The sequence below is a fragment of the Penicillium daleae genome (genome assembly GCF_028827525.1).
Source record: "Penicillium daleae strain IBT 16125 chromosome Unknown utg000008l_segment0_segment0, whole genome shotgun sequence".
NCBI classification, from domain to species: domain Eukaryota; kingdom Fungi; phylum Ascomycota; class Eurotiomycetes; order Eurotiales; family Aspergillaceae; genus Penicillium; species Penicillium daleae.
This window is the reverse complement of record NW_026623156.1, coordinates 903,943-920,970: the sequence shown is the minus strand read 5'-3', so window position 1 is coordinate 920,970 and position 17,028 is coordinate 903,943. Positions and strand designations below refer to the sequence as shown.

The 17,028-nt window shown below is 47.0% G+C and overlaps 4 protein-coding genes across 4 annotated transcripts; 2 read left to right on the top strand and 2 right to left on the bottom strand.

The window, feature by feature from the left end:
- Nucleotides 1-403: 403 nt before the first annotated feature.
- N7458_008974 (peroxidase family protein) lies at nt 404-2,070 on the bottom strand (the record flags this gene model as incomplete). Its single annotated transcript, XM_056912356.1, has 7 exons — nt 404-734; nt 793-967; nt 1,017-1,337; nt 1,394-1,543; nt 1,604-1,634; nt 1,688-1,806; nt 1,863-2,070. 7 exons carry the CDS (start codon nt 2,068-2,070, stop codon nt 404-406), a joined length of 1,335 nt encoding a protein of 444 aa, XP_056761205.1.
- Nucleotides 2,071-6,097: 4,027 nt separating this feature from the next.
- On the top strand, nt 6,098-7,756 carry N7458_008973 (putative integral membrane protein; the record flags this gene model as incomplete). The annotated part of the gene is made up of 7 exons (XM_056912355.1): nt 6,098-6,392; nt 6,448-6,629; nt 6,690-6,726; nt 6,786-6,853; nt 6,913-7,295; nt 7,357-7,424; nt 7,479-7,756. 7 exons carry the CDS (start codon nt 6,098-6,100, stop codon nt 7,754-7,756), a joined length of 1,311 nt encoding a protein of 436 aa, XP_056761204.1.
- Nucleotides 7,757-9,097: 1,341 nt separating this feature from the next.
- Nucleotides 9,098-11,263, top strand: N7458_008972 (GMC family oxidoreductase; the record flags this gene model as incomplete). Its single annotated transcript, XM_056912354.1, has 3 exons — nt 9,098-9,153; nt 9,235-9,645; nt 9,721-11,263. The coding sequence occupies 3 exons, from the start codon at nt 9,098-9,100 to the stop codon at nt 11,261-11,263; spliced, it is 2,010 nt and encodes a 669-aa protein (XP_056761203.1).
- A 1,941-nt stretch (nt 11,264-13,204) lies between these two features.
- Nucleotides 13,205-15,192, bottom strand: N7458_008971 (MFS siderophore iron transporter; the record flags this gene model as incomplete). The annotated part of the gene is made up of 4 exons (XM_056912353.1): nt 13,205-14,136; nt 14,188-14,536; nt 14,606-14,876; nt 14,948-15,192. The coding sequence occupies 4 exons, from the start codon at nt 15,190-15,192 to the stop codon at nt 13,205-13,207; spliced, it is 1,797 nt and encodes a 598-aa protein (XP_056761202.1).
- Between the last annotated feature and the right edge of the window lie 1,836 nt (nt 15,193-17,028).

The window sequence follows — 17,028 nt, the reverse complement described above, 5'->3', positions numbered from 1 at the left end:
AATAATACGACACGTTCACCTCGATGCATTGGGTTCCGCCGCCGAGATGCATCTTTCCTGATCTTCATGTGTTTGAAGTGAAGTAGATCAACGCTAGGGGTCATACGTCACAAATGCAGACATTTTCCGATCTTGGCTATTGTCAGCTTCTGGCCCTTGGGCTTTGAGTCTCTGCAAAGTGTATATAGTTTAACCAGAGTATACCGGAGACCTTTAAGTTCAAGCCTTACTTCAAGAGTCCAAGGAGATTCAAAATCGATGGCCGTATACATTACAGGAGAAACATTCGTTCCTCGCTCAAAGATAATTATTAACAACGTAAAACGGAAAATCAGTCAGAGCTCGATCTCAGCGGTCTGGTCACTGTGCAACCCGCTGATAGAAGAGCAGGTAAACTCAACGTTCAAAACGCGCGGCCACTTTGCATAGCGCCCGGGAAATCATTCTGGAGAGCCTCCCAGAATGGCTTGCCACCGAGTTGAAGGTCCTGGAATGCTGGGCAAGTGATGTTCAACAAAGGAACTGACAAGATATCACTCACGAAACCCAAGGGCTCCGCCAGAGTTGTGTACAAACTAGCGAGGGCATTGGGACTGCCGAATTTCAAAACTTCAAAAACGAAGCAGAGCAAGTTGTTGCCTTCCAGCAGATCGGTCAAGTTGAAAACGCCGCCCGTCAAATTTGCAGGGTCAACCCCAGCAAAACTGTTGACCTTACCCATGTTCCCTCCGATGCTTTTTTCATGACCACGGTTAGCAGCCCAATATATTGAAGCATTAGCTGGAGCCTTACCTTGCAAGTTCGGGATACTTTGCCATCCAATCGATAGTGTCCAGATTGAGCTGCAGGAGACCGTAATCTATGGGAGTCTTGAACCAGTTCTCAGGAATTCTTTCCCATCCTTCCCGATATGTAAGGTCACCCTCCTCGCCGTAGATGCCGTAAAAGCTTCGAATATGACTCTTTGCTGTATTGAAATCAGTGTTTAGAGCATTTGAATTCTTGTCATTACTTACTCAAGATTCCCTCTGGATTCTCACGGGAATGATTCCGAAACAGCCGAGCAGGGAAAATGTAGCCAGCATTGCGTGCAATCAGGCCAGTCACAGGTCCGTAGTAGAAATTCGGGTTGGTTTGGATTGTCTCCTCAAAACGCAGCTTTGCCCGCTTGGCCATGAGATCCATGTCAAACGTGCCATCGCCGGACATGTTATACCAGGACATGAACTTTTCCATGTTCAGTGCGTAGTTGTTTCCCGTGACGTATAAGTCGTCCCGCGTGTTGGATGAGTCCGCTTCAATGAAGTTGTGGGAGCCGATAAGACCTTGAGGTTCACCTGGACAAACAATAAATAAGGTTGATCATATGCAACATTCAAACAGAAATACTGACCGAGGAGTCCTCCTAGATTTCCCAGAAGGTTGTTTACACCAAGGTCGCGACCTCCGATGGAAAAGCTGGGATCAAGGGACAAAGGGTCCCCTGTCCAGAGAGTGCCCATGATCGCGAGGACCGTTGCCAAATCAATACCCATGCCGTACACTATCAATCCGAGGTCAGTATGTAAGTCAGTGCTAGGGTAGTAATGTGATATTACGCTACCTTCGTTGATTGCTGTGATCACATTCCCGAACTTTCCCACATTAGCCTCATTGTATCGTGTTGGGAATATCTTCAGTAACCTACCGAGACCACTCCATTTCGAGGGATATACCCGTGGTTTGCCAACGCATTGAGACCCGGGCAAGGGCCACGCTGGTCGCCACCCTTGAAATTGGGCGGTTGGAATTCATGCTCCCCAGAAACTATAGATCCCTTTTTAGCACAACACACCATTTGATCGGATTTTTTTTCTGCATACCATCAATAGGTGACATCATCGAATCGACAAGGAACCGCTTCTCATGCTTTGGTGCGGCATCAGACTCGACGCTGGCATATGGACATCTTTTGTGCAAAGCTCGATGAGCTTGGGCACCATTATGAGAGCTCTCTGTTCCCGGGAAGGCTAAAATGAGAGGAGAAAAGGATAATACCCAAAGCAATTGCGCTGGCTTGAAAGTGCGCATATTGAATGAACAATGGGCTCACAGCCACGTTACCTAGTATAGCACAACAAACAGCAGTATGCTTAGCAAGGATTAAGAATGAAATACATTTTCTTAGAAAATAGGGCGTCCCTCGGATAAGTAGGCTTCTCTCATGAAAGTGCTAATGAGTGTGTGCTGCTTAATTTCTTCCCCCTGAATGGTCACTCGGCACATAACAGTCGATCACACGTGTGAATGACGCTAATTACTGGATTTGACACAAATAAAATGCCATTGAGCGGTATCAAAGTGCTGTATTATGTACAGACTCATTTCGCTACTTTACAGCCCCACCGAAGGTCGGTAATTTAAAATAGTGCTCTCTCAGGAACTACACTTTATTCCTGAGGCTACTCTCATCGGGAGCTGCCTTCCAGGCTCGCGTTCGACCAACAAATACCCAGAAGGTGATGTTGGAAAATTGGAAGGTTGTTTCATATTTGCCGGGGATATCATCCGTCATGTTTTCTGGATAATTATTTATTGTCGGATTGGACAATAATAAGGCGTTGGGGTAGATCGTACCTGGTTAGAGAAAGGTTCGGCATCATTCCTGGTTTCTTAGCTAAGTCTGGTCTACCCAGTTGAATGACAGTGCCGATCAGGGTCAACTCTGAGCTAAGTTGAAGCTAACAACGGGATTTCTCCGACCAAGGCTAGAAAAATTGCCTGAAAAAGGCGATCATTGCCTTGGAATGGCAGGAGCCCGCGTCTGGCGCTAAATTAGCGCGGATTATTTCAATGGGTAAATTTTAACGACAATTACCATTGTCTCCCGGCATTATTATTCATTAATCATTTGGTCTTTCCGGCTTTATCCTCCTTACTAAAGATGACTTCCCTACTTTTGTTAGGTACATAATTATGAGAAACCTTAGACAGGGTGGGGCAAAATGTCAACATTTTGAATTTTTGTAGATCAACGGCTGCTCAGTTCCAAGTTCTCCAGTGAAGTTGCGTCTCGCCTGATCCACCCTCCACATTTGGTTATCCCCGTCAGCAGTATCCTAAATAGTCTAGAATTCAGTCTGGACGATGACAATTATTCCGTAGCGTCGTTCGTATCCCCTCGTCCGTCCGGGAAGGACAATTAGCGTATTTTACTAGGCTATACTAGCGTATATGAATAACGCGTACTAATTGGCTAATCGCGGTCACAGTTCAGTATGGTAATTAATCAGGCCTAATCGACTAGCTAATTCTATGAAATTCGTCCCAACACTGCCCTTTTACACATAGGCTTACACTGCCGCATTCTAAACAACCAGATCTTGACCGATTGGCCTGTTGGCCTCTTTTGCCCTTTTCTCTCTTATACTGACACCACACACAAGCTTTTCGCCTATCGAATTGAATTCGCTGGTGGTTTATACCAGGTACTGGCCTTGGTACTGGCGAAGGTGCAAAGGCTAAGAGCTGCTGGTAGAGCTTTCGCCGAAAATCTAGCTGACTAGATAGCTCACTAGCCCCCTGTTGCTTCTTAAAGATATATTGAATGCAGTAAGCATTAATAATTGCAGCATCAATAAAGAAGAAAAGCAGAGGGAACCAGACACGCTCGCACTTTCGATGAATTTCATAAGAAGCCCTATACTGATTTGCAATATCCACACCACCCATATAGTGATTGTAGTCATTGATAGCAGTAGGAATCTCGAGCTCCTTAGTTATCTCATCACCAAAAGGTATACGCGAGATAGCTGCATTCGTAGAGGTTGGTGATGGCCGCTTCCGCTTAGTAGGAGTGTATATCTCTGGCGAGTGGATAGTAGATAGTAGAAGGACTATATTATTGTCCTGCCAAGTAAGACATAGAACCCCTTCAGCCTCTGCTGCATAGAGTGTACCCTATGGGATCGTCTTAATGTGATCCTTTAGCTTAACGAGCTGAGAAGGTATCCTATTTTGAGGGCGGGTAGTACCACATACACCACATTGAATATCTCGAAGCTCTTTGAAAAGGGCTACCGAGGTAAAGTAGTTATCTAAGTAGACAATATAGGGTGCTAGGGTATGCGAATTAGCCGGCGAATTGGCCATGAGGTTGGTATGCGAATTGCTTATAGGGGTAGCAGGAAGATTAGCCATCGAATTGGCCATAAGATTGGTATGCGAATTGCTTATAGGGGTAGCAGGAAGATTAGCCATCGAATTGGCCATAAGATTGGTATGCGAATTGCTCATAGGGGTAGCAGGAAGATTAGCCATCGAATTGGCCATGAGATTGGTATGCGAATTACTCATAGGGGTAGCAGGAAGATTAGCCATCGAATTGGCTATAAGATTGGTATGCGAATTGCTCATAGGGGTAGCAGGAAGATTAGCCATCGAATTGGCCATGAGATTGGTATGCGAATTGCTTATAGGGGTAGCAGGAAGATTAGCCATCGAATTGGCTATAAGATTGGTATGCGAATTGCTCATAGGGGTAGCAGGAAGATTAGCCATCGAACTAGCTAGGCCAGGAAGCTTCTTGACCATCTTAAGCACCATTCTTGCCGTAGGGCTAAGGCCTTCATATTTAAACATCTCCGCGATCCCCCATAGGCGGCTACTCCATGTAAATGTCCAAATATAGCCATGTTCTGCGAGGGCAAAGATCTTATAACCTTGTTGAATTAGCTTATTAGGCATCTTGACAGTATGCTTCGTACGGCCAAAGCAGCGAACCATAGTCTCATCGATAGAGATATTAGAACCTGGTTGGTAGTGCTTTTCAGCAGCCTCTTTGAAGAAGAAAGCTAGAGGGTCTAGCTTATACCACTACTGCTTCTTATCCTTCTCCGATCGCATCTCATCTTCGTCAGGGTGAGATATATGAAGATAGCGCTTAATCTGTTCAAAGCGCTTAAGGGTCATATAAAGCGGAGGAGTATGTAGTGGTCCTTCTCGTCTATCTTGCGCCCAGTAGAGATCAATGCGTGGCTCAGGGTGAACACCTATATAAATAAGGATACCAAAGAAGACCTTGATCTCTGCAGTTGTAGTATCCTTCCACGCGCGAGTAGTAGTAGTAGTGGCAGTGGTAGCTAGCTTCGCTAGATTTCGCTGCGCGTATGCATTGGTAGATTGGCTGATACGATCGAAAATCTCTTCGCTAATAAAGAGTGTAAAGATCGCGTATGGGCTATCTAGGTCAATGCTAGTAGGTAGGTGCAGCCGTGGAGGTTCGGAGGAAGGGATCAAGGGCTTTAGCTGCCGAGAGAGTTCTTCCTTAGTAGGTAATTCGGCAGTAATCTCGTCAAGCGTGCGCTTCCGTGTAGCCTTAGTAGATTTCTTTGGAGCCATGGCAGATTTATTGGCAGGTTGGTAGGCAGGTTGGTAGGCAGGTTGGTAGGCAGGTTGGTAGGCAGGTTGGTAGGCAGGTTGGTAGGGGGTTACGCGTGTAGAAAAACACGCGTTGATGACTTAGTAGATAGTGGAGCCCTATATCCAATAACACATCGAATATTTTAGTCCGATAACCTATTGGATAATATAATACGCTAATTGAAATGCGCTAATTGTCCTTCCCGGACGGACGAGGGGATAAGATGCAGATCGCAATTCATAAATCCGCCACCGTTAACATGCAATTCGAGGTTCGAATATAGGGGTAGCGGGATGGTCGCTCAGCTTACGTTTATCTGTGCCGCTGCATCTGTCTCCTTTTACGTATAGTCTAGAATGCCGCGGATTTTTCATAGTTAGGGGATAAGATGCTGAAAGATCTACAAAGAAGATCCCCTTAATACACATTAGTGGTCTCCAGAGTGGGCCTAACACTTTAGGACATGAAAATCGGATTCCGATCCCCTGGTAGTGGGAATGCTTCCTGGAAGATTGAAGCTGGAAGTGCCAATACGCTAAGATCTTCATCAGCAAGACATGGGAAAATCTTTCTTCTGGACTAGAAGGCTCCCCTGAGCCTCCCAGGAAGTCGAACATCTACCCCGTCATATTTTTGGCCAGCAATTCCCCCGTTATCGTCTTCTTTGCGAATGACTGTCCATCAGAGAATTTTGCGATGCAGATGGTCAAGATAGCAGTCCTGGTGGCGTTTTTGTTCGCCGCCACTGCGAACGCTGGCGAAGAGCAACTAGCGGCAATGTTGCCATCCTGTGCGGTAGGTAGTATGGCCGATTTCCTTACGCTTGTGGGTGTTGATCCAACTGACAATGTGAAGCTGGAATGTATGATGTCGTCCATGTCGCAAACTTCCTGTGCAGCTACGGACCAGAAATGTCTCTGTATGGATGCCAAGTATACTGCTGTACTTGAAGAATGTGTACTTGCCAGCTGCACTATTCGTCAGTCTTTGAGTAAGATCGCGCACCCGCTCGCTCATTTTCAGTCCTCAATACTAAAACATCCAAGCTACGAAGAACGTGACGACATCGGCCTGTGGAGCCCCAATCCGAGACCGGACAAAGGTCGTTTCTTATTCAGGAGTGGGAGGTTGTATTGTTGCTCTGATTGCCTACATTCTCAGGATGGTGGCTCGTTTCAAATGCTCAGGAACAATTGGTATAGATGACTGGACAATGACATTGACAATGGTACTCTAAATACTGGCTGTTTGATTTTATGAGAATTGCTCATGGCTAATGCATTGGCAGTGCCTCGTTATTCCGCTTAGTGCACTCTCCGCTGTCTGTAAGTATCTTTCTCTCACCAAATCAAGACGCCCTCGACTGACCAATTGTCAACTCTAGTGGCCAACGCCGGCTTGGGAAGGGACATGTGGACGATTCCTTTGGATAATATCACCCGCATACTTTATGTGAGTAAAGAATACTCAGCTCTTGGAGTGGAACACTCTGAGCTAATCACCTGCGTCAGCTCTATTTTTGGAGTGAGCTGTTATATTTGAGCATCTTACCTCTAACCAAGATCTCAATTCTCTGCTTTTATCTTCGTATCTTTCCAGAGCGCCGCTTTCGCATTGTGACATACTTCGTCATTGGGCTCAATTTGAGCTACTTGGTTGTTTTTATCTTGATATCAGTGTTCCAATGTCGACCCCAACCTGGGGCATGGCTTCATTGGGATGGTGAGGGTAATTATCAGTGCAATAACATCAATGCTCAGGGTTGGGCGGCTGCGACATTCAACATGGTTCTCGATATCATTGTCATGGTGCTTCCTTTACGGCAGCTCTATCAGCTCAATCTTTCCATGAGGAAGAAGTCGTATGTGATGTGTATGTTTGGGTTGGGTATATTGTGCGTGTTATCCTCTATCATATGAACGGACTCTGGGTCACTTGCTAATTCTGATTTCCAGCGTGACACTGGTCAGTATTTTACGCCTGAGCTCACTTATCCATTTTGCCGCGACGCAAAATTTGACTTGTGAGTTTTCTTTATCTTGCCCTATGATCGTGTGCTTACATTCTTCTTTCAAAGGGGACTACGTAACTGTCGGGTACTGGAGTACTGTTGAGTGCGACGTCGGGGTTATATGTGCTTGCCTGCCTGCGATTAGGTCTCTGTTACGCCAGGCTGCCCCTGGAATGTTTGGTGACACGGAGCAAAACAAGTCATACGGAATGAACTCGCATACTCGAGGGAATTCTCGATTGGATGGGTCTATCATTGTCCAAGGCAAAGGTGAAAGTCGACAGTTCTACCCGCTGGGCGATATAGAGACCTCCAGCCAAGCTCAGCTACACCACAGAACCTAGCTAAGGTCTGACTACGGCTAGGATGCCGGCTCATTTAGGCCTGCATGAACTCGAAGGCTGTTTCTCATGATCTCTCGCCGTCTCTCCGTCAATTTACGTACACACTATCTCCTGTTTGTGTTAACAAATCTTCTTGGACCGGTCATGCCAGCATAAAAATATTGGCAACCTCATTCAGCCGGTTAAATTATTTGAGAATGCATAGGATATTTTACTATCTGAACAATTCAGTCCACTTTACCTGGAGAGATCACCGGATGGACTCCTATCTTGGATATCCTCCAGTGCGGGTGAACAAATAGCAGGGCAAATAGTGAACTAGACCCCTAAGAAAGAGCCCAACAGACATATGCATATCTGTATTACCTAAGAAGAGTTATGTGCATGTCAAAAACTGTTCTTTCCTACCATTCACTGTTCAAGAAATGTAATCACAGGTAAAATTGCATCGGAAGAATCACACCAGTGCTCTTTTCCTCGGATAGTTCTGAAGCTCACGTACCAGAATCGATTCAAAATAACACTCTCTACAAAATCTTTACTTAAAAGGGTGACTGGCTCGGCTTCGCCCGGTTTGACACATGTGTCTTAGCGATGGAGCTCCGTGTCCTCCACAGACGGTCAAAGCAAGCGGTACATACGGTTGTGTAGCAGAGAACGACGATTCCGAGACAGGAATAGGCCCACAGTTAGACAAGGGGCATGGGGACCATATGTTGATAGTGGAGTAATATGTACATACCCAAAGAGGACTAAAGCCCTACCGGTAAATTGGTGGCGCCAGGTGCCGTGTGATCGACACACTGGGGAAGCTAAAGGGACATACTAGTATGGTCATGCTGTACGGAGTACGAGTTTCTGCTTAGAGGTAAAATTGGAAGTAAATACACTGTTGATCGGCTAAACAGTGGTTTTGTCAGGGGTAAGGTTGTCTAATTGAAATCTTCAATGGACCGTTATGGCCAGCCCGAAAAGATCTTCACGGACCCGGTCATCCGGTCCAACCCCCATGACAAACCCTGTAGTCTCCTCCCAATCTGGGATTAGGGGACAAAGCGAGAAACGGAAACGCTAGGTGACAGCGTCGGTCCAAACAAGCTATCATGGAAGAAGCAAGCCTATGCCGATCACCTTTCCATATTGCCGAAAAACAGATAAAGTAAACCCATGAGGAAATTTTTCATTGCATTCATCCAGGGTGTGGAAAAGGCCTTATAAGAACGCCATACTAGAGGAAATTTAGAGCCCTTGCGAGACATTCAACAAATTTTCTTTTCATTATTCTTTGGCGTTTTTCTTTGCTTTTCGCTTTCAACCTTTTTCAGGCCATCCTTCCCCGCCATGCGTATCGCAGTGGCTATTGGGTTGCTTGCTGCCCTTCCTAGTGTTGTAGCTTCGTGAGTAGCCCCCAAAAGTCCTCCAGAGGTAGTCTTGTGGATTTTTATTCAAATCCGGGCATACACTGACCTCAAATACAGCAATCATAGATCATATCATCATCACGAAGCCCACAAGCGCTCCACAGGCGGCGAGTATGATTATGTTGTTGTTGGCTCTGGGCCTGGAGGGGGTCCATTGGCTGCTAGACTGGCTATCGCAGGGTATAGCGTCTTGCTTTTGGATGCAGGAGATGATCAAGGCAATGCTACTATCCAGCAGGTCCCTGCTCTACAACTGCAGTCAACTGAATATGAGCCAATGAAGTGGGACTATTTCGTTAACCACTACTCAAACCTGACCCGGCAAGAAGAAGACTCTAAAATGACATACCGAACCCCTTCTGGTGATCTTCATGTTGGTAAAAACGCACCCATCGGCTCTGAACCCCTGGGTATTCTGTACCCTCGGGCAGGTACCTTGGGCGGGTGCTCGACACACAACGCCATGATGTGAGTGTCATATTGCAAATACTCTCTCACGTTTTGTGGTTTCATTAGATCATGCCCTGACATCTTCATCTGTAGCACAATTTACCCATACGAAAATGATTGGGAAAACTTGGCTAGCCTCACCGGCAATAGCTCTTGGTCTGCAACAAACATGCGTCAATATTTTGAGAGGCTCGAACGCAACCGATATCTGCCCAGCAGCCTGGTTGGTCACGGATTTGATGGATGGCTCACAACTAGTCTCACTGACCTGCGTCTTGTCATTGAGGACCAGAAGCTCTTGTCCCTGATTCTGGCCGGTGCGACTGCTGCGGGTCAAAGTTTGCTGGGAAAATTGGTCACCACTGTTACCGGCCTCGCCGGGGTGCTGTTGCGTGATCTCAACAATCCCCTTCCATCGCGTGACTATGATGAGGGACCCTACCAAGTCCCCCTTGCTGTGGATGTCCCCGATTACAAGCGAACGGGCCCTCGCGATTTTGTCGTCAAGACTGCGAATGCGATCAACTCGGATGGATCTCGTAAATACCATCTCGATATACAGTTGAACACATTGGTTACCAAGGTCGTATTTGATACCACTGGCCCCAAGCCCAGAGCCACGGGAGTTGAGTACCTTCGAGGTCAGAGTCTTTATCGCGCAGATCCTCGGGCATCTCAGACATCATCCTCTACTGGCACACCGGGGAGCGTGAACGTGGCGCGGGAAGTTATTCTCTCTGCTGGCTCATTCAACACTCCGCAGTTGCTGAAGCTTAGCGGAATCGGCCCTCAAGAGGAACTGTCCCAGTTTGGAATTGCTACCTTGGTCGATCTGCCTGGAGTGGGATCCAATCTTCAGGATCGGTATGAGACTGGCGTCGTTGGCAAGTCACCCACGGACTTTGTTCTCACCTCCAAGTGCACATTCATGTATACCCTCCCAGATCCGTGCCTAGAACAATGGGAGAGCGACTCCCTGTTCAAAGGCACATACGGTACTAATGGTATCGCTATCGCGATCATTCGGAAGTCGTCTGTTGCCGAGGATGAGCCCGATCTTTTGATCTCGGGAGCACCTGCCAACTTCCCGGGTTATTACCCAAACTACGCCTACGAGGGCCTCAAGGATGCTCAACATTGGACGTGGATCACACTGAAGTCCCGCAGCCGCAACAACGCTGGCACGGTGAAGCTTCGGTCCACCAACCCTCGGGACATGCCCGTTATAAACTTCAATTCCTTTGACACGGGCGTCACTGCGAATGAGGCCGATGAGAAAGACTTGCAGGCTGTGTATGAAGGTATGCAGTTTTCCCGCACAATCTATGAGAACCTCATTCCTCTTGATGGAGACTTTGAAGAAGTTTGGCCAGGACCCAACGTGACTAGTGAGTCTGAGCTGAAGGACTTCATCAAGCGTGAGGCCTGGGGTCATCATGCGTGCTGTACTGCTGCCATTGGAGAAGATGGCGACGCCCAGGCTGTTCTGGACTCCGACTTCCGGGTTCGTGGAACCAATGGTCTCCGTGTTGTTGATGCCTCGATCTTCCCCAAGATCCCCGGTTATTACATTGCTCTGCCAATCTACATGATTAGTGAAAAAGCCGCTGAGGTTATCATTGCTGATGCCCAATAAATCTGATACTTGGATTTTGTCGCACCGCATTCCTGCTGACTTTGGGCTATTGTATTATTCTTCTCATAATATGTGTTCAAGATACTAATTGTTTTCCTATTTTTAAAGACTTCTTTGCTATTTCCCAGTCTTAAACTATTCCATCGTCCCTCTTGAGCGGCTCTTCTGCAGCTGACCGCCATTAGCCATAAGTTCACTAGCTTGAGCTATAAACAAGCTCTTTGCAATGAAGTCAAGATAGAGAACACAAGAGTCTCTTTCATCTTGGATACTGCCATTTGAAAATAGAAAGTGAGGATAACGTTAGCCGGGGATAGGGTTTTGCCAAAAAAAAAAAAGGGGCATTTGTTGCCCGCCCGCCCTGTATCGAGTCGTGGCCATGTTATAATTGAACGCCCCATATTTCAGACAGACCGTATATCTGTACGGAGTAGCAAAATTTCACAAGACGAAGATTCTTGCGCTGAAACGAAGATTCTTGCGCTGAATGTTGTAGTCGTAAGATCCTCAGTCACCGGCTTAAGATATGATACCTTGATAAATGACGCCATTATTTTTAGTGACCTTGCTTCTTAAGAGAAATACTTCTCCACTTTAAAAATTGTACTATCATAATCAGAATATACATCAATCTTCAATAGAAGGCTCACCATATTTTGGATTGACCAATTTTGCCGAGCCAAGAAGTTAGTTGTGTGGGATGTTGAAGATTGAAGCCGAAGTCTGTACCTTCTCTTATCATTCAAAGCCAACTTATACTCTGATTAGCACTAATGGTATCTAGTGATAAGCGACGTGAATCTAGAGAGTGACTGAGTCAATTTTGCATGCGCAACTATTGAGGAAGAATTTATATCCCTGTTTTGGATCTTAGAGCATATCAATCATGGTAGAAGACGCAGAGGCCAGTCGCTCTCAAGAGAATCCGGTGAAACCAATCCGGGGCTGTAAGGGCTACCTTTGGAATATATGGGAACTTCCGAGTGATCAATGTTGGCTGCTGTTCAAGCTGGATGCATTTGTACTTACTTTCGCATCAGTGGGTCATTCGTTCTTCGCAAGTTCCGACTGATCAAGGTTTCCTGATCCCTCAATCTCTTTTGTCCAGATTGGTTATTTCCTCGAGAATATCGATCTCAACAATGTGAATAATGCTCATCATACTGGCATGGTAGAAGACCTGAAGATGTGTGGCAATCAATTGGTCACGATTACTTCGGTTTTTATGGTGGCCTAAGGAGTCAGTTCCAGTTCTCGGAATATTGGAAAACATCCCCTAGCTGAACATCAGATAGCTTGGAGTCGGGCCTCTTTGGACCAAGGAAATTTGTTCCGACCATAGAGAGAAGAGAGCGTTGATATTCGCAATGGCCAATGACGTTGCATATCTGGTTCAAGGTGTGGTAAGTCGTAAAATCTCATACACGAATTGATCCTAGTTGACATGGACAGGTTTCAGACTTCGTATGGAATTCCATAGACTTCCCGACTGTCAAGAAAGGCTATCTCGGGGCAATAGTTCTGCATGTTTTATCGAGTAAGTAAGACAGATTATCAATTCCCGGACTCGCTGGTCTTCAGTTGACGTCACGGGTGCAATTCAAATCGGGTTGTGTGGGACAAAAATCAGATATTGTGTCGGAGACCGGCAGCTCAACATCAAATTCGATGCTGTTAGAGCTGATAAGTGTCAAGGACAAGCAAAATACAATTCCTGCAGTCACCCCCGGTTACAGTAGAGTAGATTGTGCGCTTGAAGCGTGTGAACATCATTATTTGAGAGATTCCAGAATTGAAAAAAAAAACCCATGAGACAACATTTGTTACAATACATTATAAATTATACAACAAGTCCCAGAGTGATTTTTACTTTATGATACAAGTATCATGAACGAAGGAGAATTTGAATTTGTCGATTCTTTTTCCTCTGAATGGTCTCTCTTAGAAGACCATACCCTTGACCTGGGGAACCTTCTTTAGGTCAATATTTTTGATCATCATAGTCCAGAAAAAGGCCAGAACCATGATACCAGTTCCAACAGCAAGCATTCTTGTCTGAGCATAACCGTAGGCATGCTGGATTGCGAGTCTGGTTGGAGTCCCAACAGCGTAGCTCAACTGAGTATCAATGTCTTCGTAAATCATCTCAAAGTTATCCATAGCTGATTCTGGGAGGTACATCTTCAGCGCGTTCGGATAAGTGTTCTGCCAAATTGCACTGGAGATGGTCGCTCCCATCGCATCACCGACAGTGCCAACGACGTTGAGGAGAGCAAGAACTGCAGCAACGTGTTGATGGTCAACCGCGGACAAAATGGCAAGCTGCTCAACGATAATGAAAACACTACCGCCAATAGAGATGAAGACCTGGCACATGACAAGGTAGCCAACAGACTGGTTCGGGCGACGGAAGTAAATCATCAAACCCTGGGCAAAGATGTAAAGAGGCACTGAAATCCACAGAAGCCACTTGAAACGCCCGGTCTTTCGGATAGCAACACCGACAATCAATAGCAAGACTCCAGACACAACGTCAAAGGTGTTGCCGACATATCCTGCTTCGGCTACGCTCAGATCGTTGACCACCTGTAGGAACGAGCTAAAGTAGTTATCCCAACAGTAGTAGGAAAGCTGATACGTCGCATCGAGCAGGCAGGCACCGATAACGGTTCTGTTGTACAGGAATCCATACTGGAGGAGAGGCTTGGGAGTGATCCATGTCTCCCAAATGATGAAGACGAAGAGCAAAACGAAGCCGACCACAAGCATGGCAATGATGTACGGGGTATCCCAGCTGCTTGGAGCGCTACCAGCAATGTCGAATGGAAGGAAGAACAGGACGAGGCCGACAGAGAAGAGAAGAACGCCCATGGCTATTCAAAATCAACATTTAGGACTATTCGGTGGAAAGGTCTTTGACTTACCATCGAACTCAACGATATAGAACCATATACTCTGGAAGATTGTTCGTCCACTCCTTGTCTTGACCACATGGCCCGCCTTCACAGCCTTTTGAATATTGTACTTCAAAACGCAGTAAAGAGGGGTGGCAACTAGAGGGAAGATGATGGCGAAGATACCGAAAGGCCAACGCAGACCGATTCCGTTATCTCCCAGGGCATCATCAGCTGCCTTCGAGCCGGCGAATGCCGTAATAATATATGGGGAAGATGTGAAGGCATAAGCAAGACCTCGACTCTTCAGCATGGACGCATCGGCAGTGATAACATCAACACAATACGTCATGCCACCGAATCCGAGCGAATAGAAAACCTAATTCCCATGTTAGTCCGTGACGAGTTACCCTCTTCCTCTACCATTGGGTGAATGACAGAATCTTACATATGCAGCACAGAAAGTAGCAAGGTTATTGCACGCTGCCATCATGATCAAGCCCACTGTAGCGCAAATGGTCATGAACAGGAAGCCCTCCGCACGACCCCACACATCCATCATTCTTCCCAGGGGAACATAACAGGCGGCTGTGATTGCATCGGCGACAATGTAGATTGTGTTCAACAGCGAGTGAGACTCCCACTGACTGGTCAGGTAAGGAATCAGACTGTAGAGGATAGAGCTTTGGAACGCATTGGTGAAGTATAGTAGCCAGATACTATGATGAGAGATTTTGTTAACTGTGTACCTCAATGCATATCAGTGCAAGTGCTAGAGGGAAGATCATACTTCAGAAATACTGCAATCAGGGCTCCCTTCGACCAGGTACTTGTCATGGCTTCCATATCGTGAACACCACGGTGAAGCTCCTCTTCCGGAGTCTGCACCGGCTGGTCTGCATCGACAGCACCATTGTTCTCAGCAGCAACAGCATCAGCAGGGATATCACGCTTGCTGTCTTCGGCGGGGGTCACATCAACGTGAGTGAGTGTATCCTCAGTCGTCTGACGACGAAAGACATTTCGGAACCCCATTTTGGAGACCTTGGAAAGTGATAGCAAGGGAGATGAACAAAACCAGTCAAAGCGCGAGGGAAATCTCTGACCTTATATCAAATCGATCTACCCTGCCATCGCTAATCAATCAGTACCCATCGGAGTACTGATTTACTGATTGATAACTCGTAAAATGGGTTAGCGGGGACACTAGCAGCACGCCACGCAAGCCGACAACCAGCGAGCAGCTCGTCCACGCATCATCATTAGTCGGTAACCATGGCGAAACAGGAAATTTGAACGATACTCCCGGTCACCGGCGGTACCGGTGGGGGTATTTCCTTCCTCAAAAACACAGAGTGCCTGGACTCCAGCCTCATGCCAGCACGGAGCTCCATCGTAATTAACTCAGAGTGGACTAGAAGAGTGGATTGGGTAACTCCCAAATGACCAATGGTCTCTTGGCAGCATAGTTAGACGACGATTCGCCCGGGCTGATTGCCTGCATTGGATCATGGATCCCGTGTTGGCGGGGATCTGGGTTAGCGTCAGCAGACTCGAAAACTTCTACGCGACGGGGGCTTGTCCGAGATAATGCATCGTACGAATCAAGTAGCATGGGCTCAGATAGTCAAACCATCATGTTGGTAACAGCAGCACGTATGCGATCGTTGTGGGCCTTTCTAGGAGCTCGGTTAACCTGAGAAGTAGGTAGCGAGGACGTGGTGGCAGGTTCTGTCCGATCAATATCCGGTATCCCCCCACTTATCTGATCCTAGCTCTGCCGAAGCAGTAGATAATCTACGGGTCGATGCCCGAAGTAACCACGCTGCAGGGCTGGCTTTACGGAGATCCAAGTCCACATGATTATCATCAGTATGCATAGAAACAAGCCATGCCAAGGAGAACTGTCTGAAATATGCCGTGCAAGGCGCGGCAAGAGCGCCTGCCTTATCCTCCTCCCATGCCTTGGTATTGCTTGGTAGGTGCTTGCAGCGTGGGTCCCAAACAGCATATGAGGGAGCGGCCTTCTTGGACCCGGAAATCTCCGCTGCAATTGACAGAGTGACCGGGTTTTACCATCCCACTCCCGACTGGTGGGGGGCCCTTGACGAGTCTCGGAGCCGCCTCGGGGCTGATCCATGGTCAGGAAAGGATCTGATAACTTTCTTCGTTATTCGCGGCTTCATGCTAGTCTGTGGGGTGGACACGTCCACCGCAGGACGATTTTTTCCAGCGTCAGAAAGTACCCGGGCACACGTGGTATGAATGTACGGTACAAGAGAGAGAGGGGATGTCCGACCTTGTGTCCACTTACATAGCAACTCAGTCAAAGCAACCTTGGCGAAGTAAACTCATTGGAGGAGCATGCTTCTCAATGCGATAGGGCTGGTAGTTATCTTCCCGAACGCTACAGTGTATAGCCCCAATTCGTTCAACGGACAGTCACTGATCATGGGCCCCCGTGGACTCCGTGGATGAATTTGTTGACTGTGGGTCAAGCGGATCTGATTAGATTATTTCTCTCGGCCTGGGCCCTTATTGGTGTGCACGTTTGGTGGCGTTCGTGTTCCACTGATCAAAAATTTTCACCGAGAGAAAGTGAGGGGATTCCTTTCGTCCGCAACGACAAGTTGAGCTCAGAGTGCTGGCAGACATAATGATAGAGTCCCTTTTTATCAATTCGCCGCTGCGTTCGTAGTGTCATTCATGGTCCAGGCAGTGATGACTATGCTCTGGCGTTGTTGTGTCGGGAAAACAGTGGAGTGAATGACTGAACGGGAGAGTGGCTTGCCAAGCCAAAAATGGCGGAAAGTCTCGCTACGTCGCATCCTCCCCCCTCGCTTTGATTTGGGACTGGGTGCCCAATCCGTC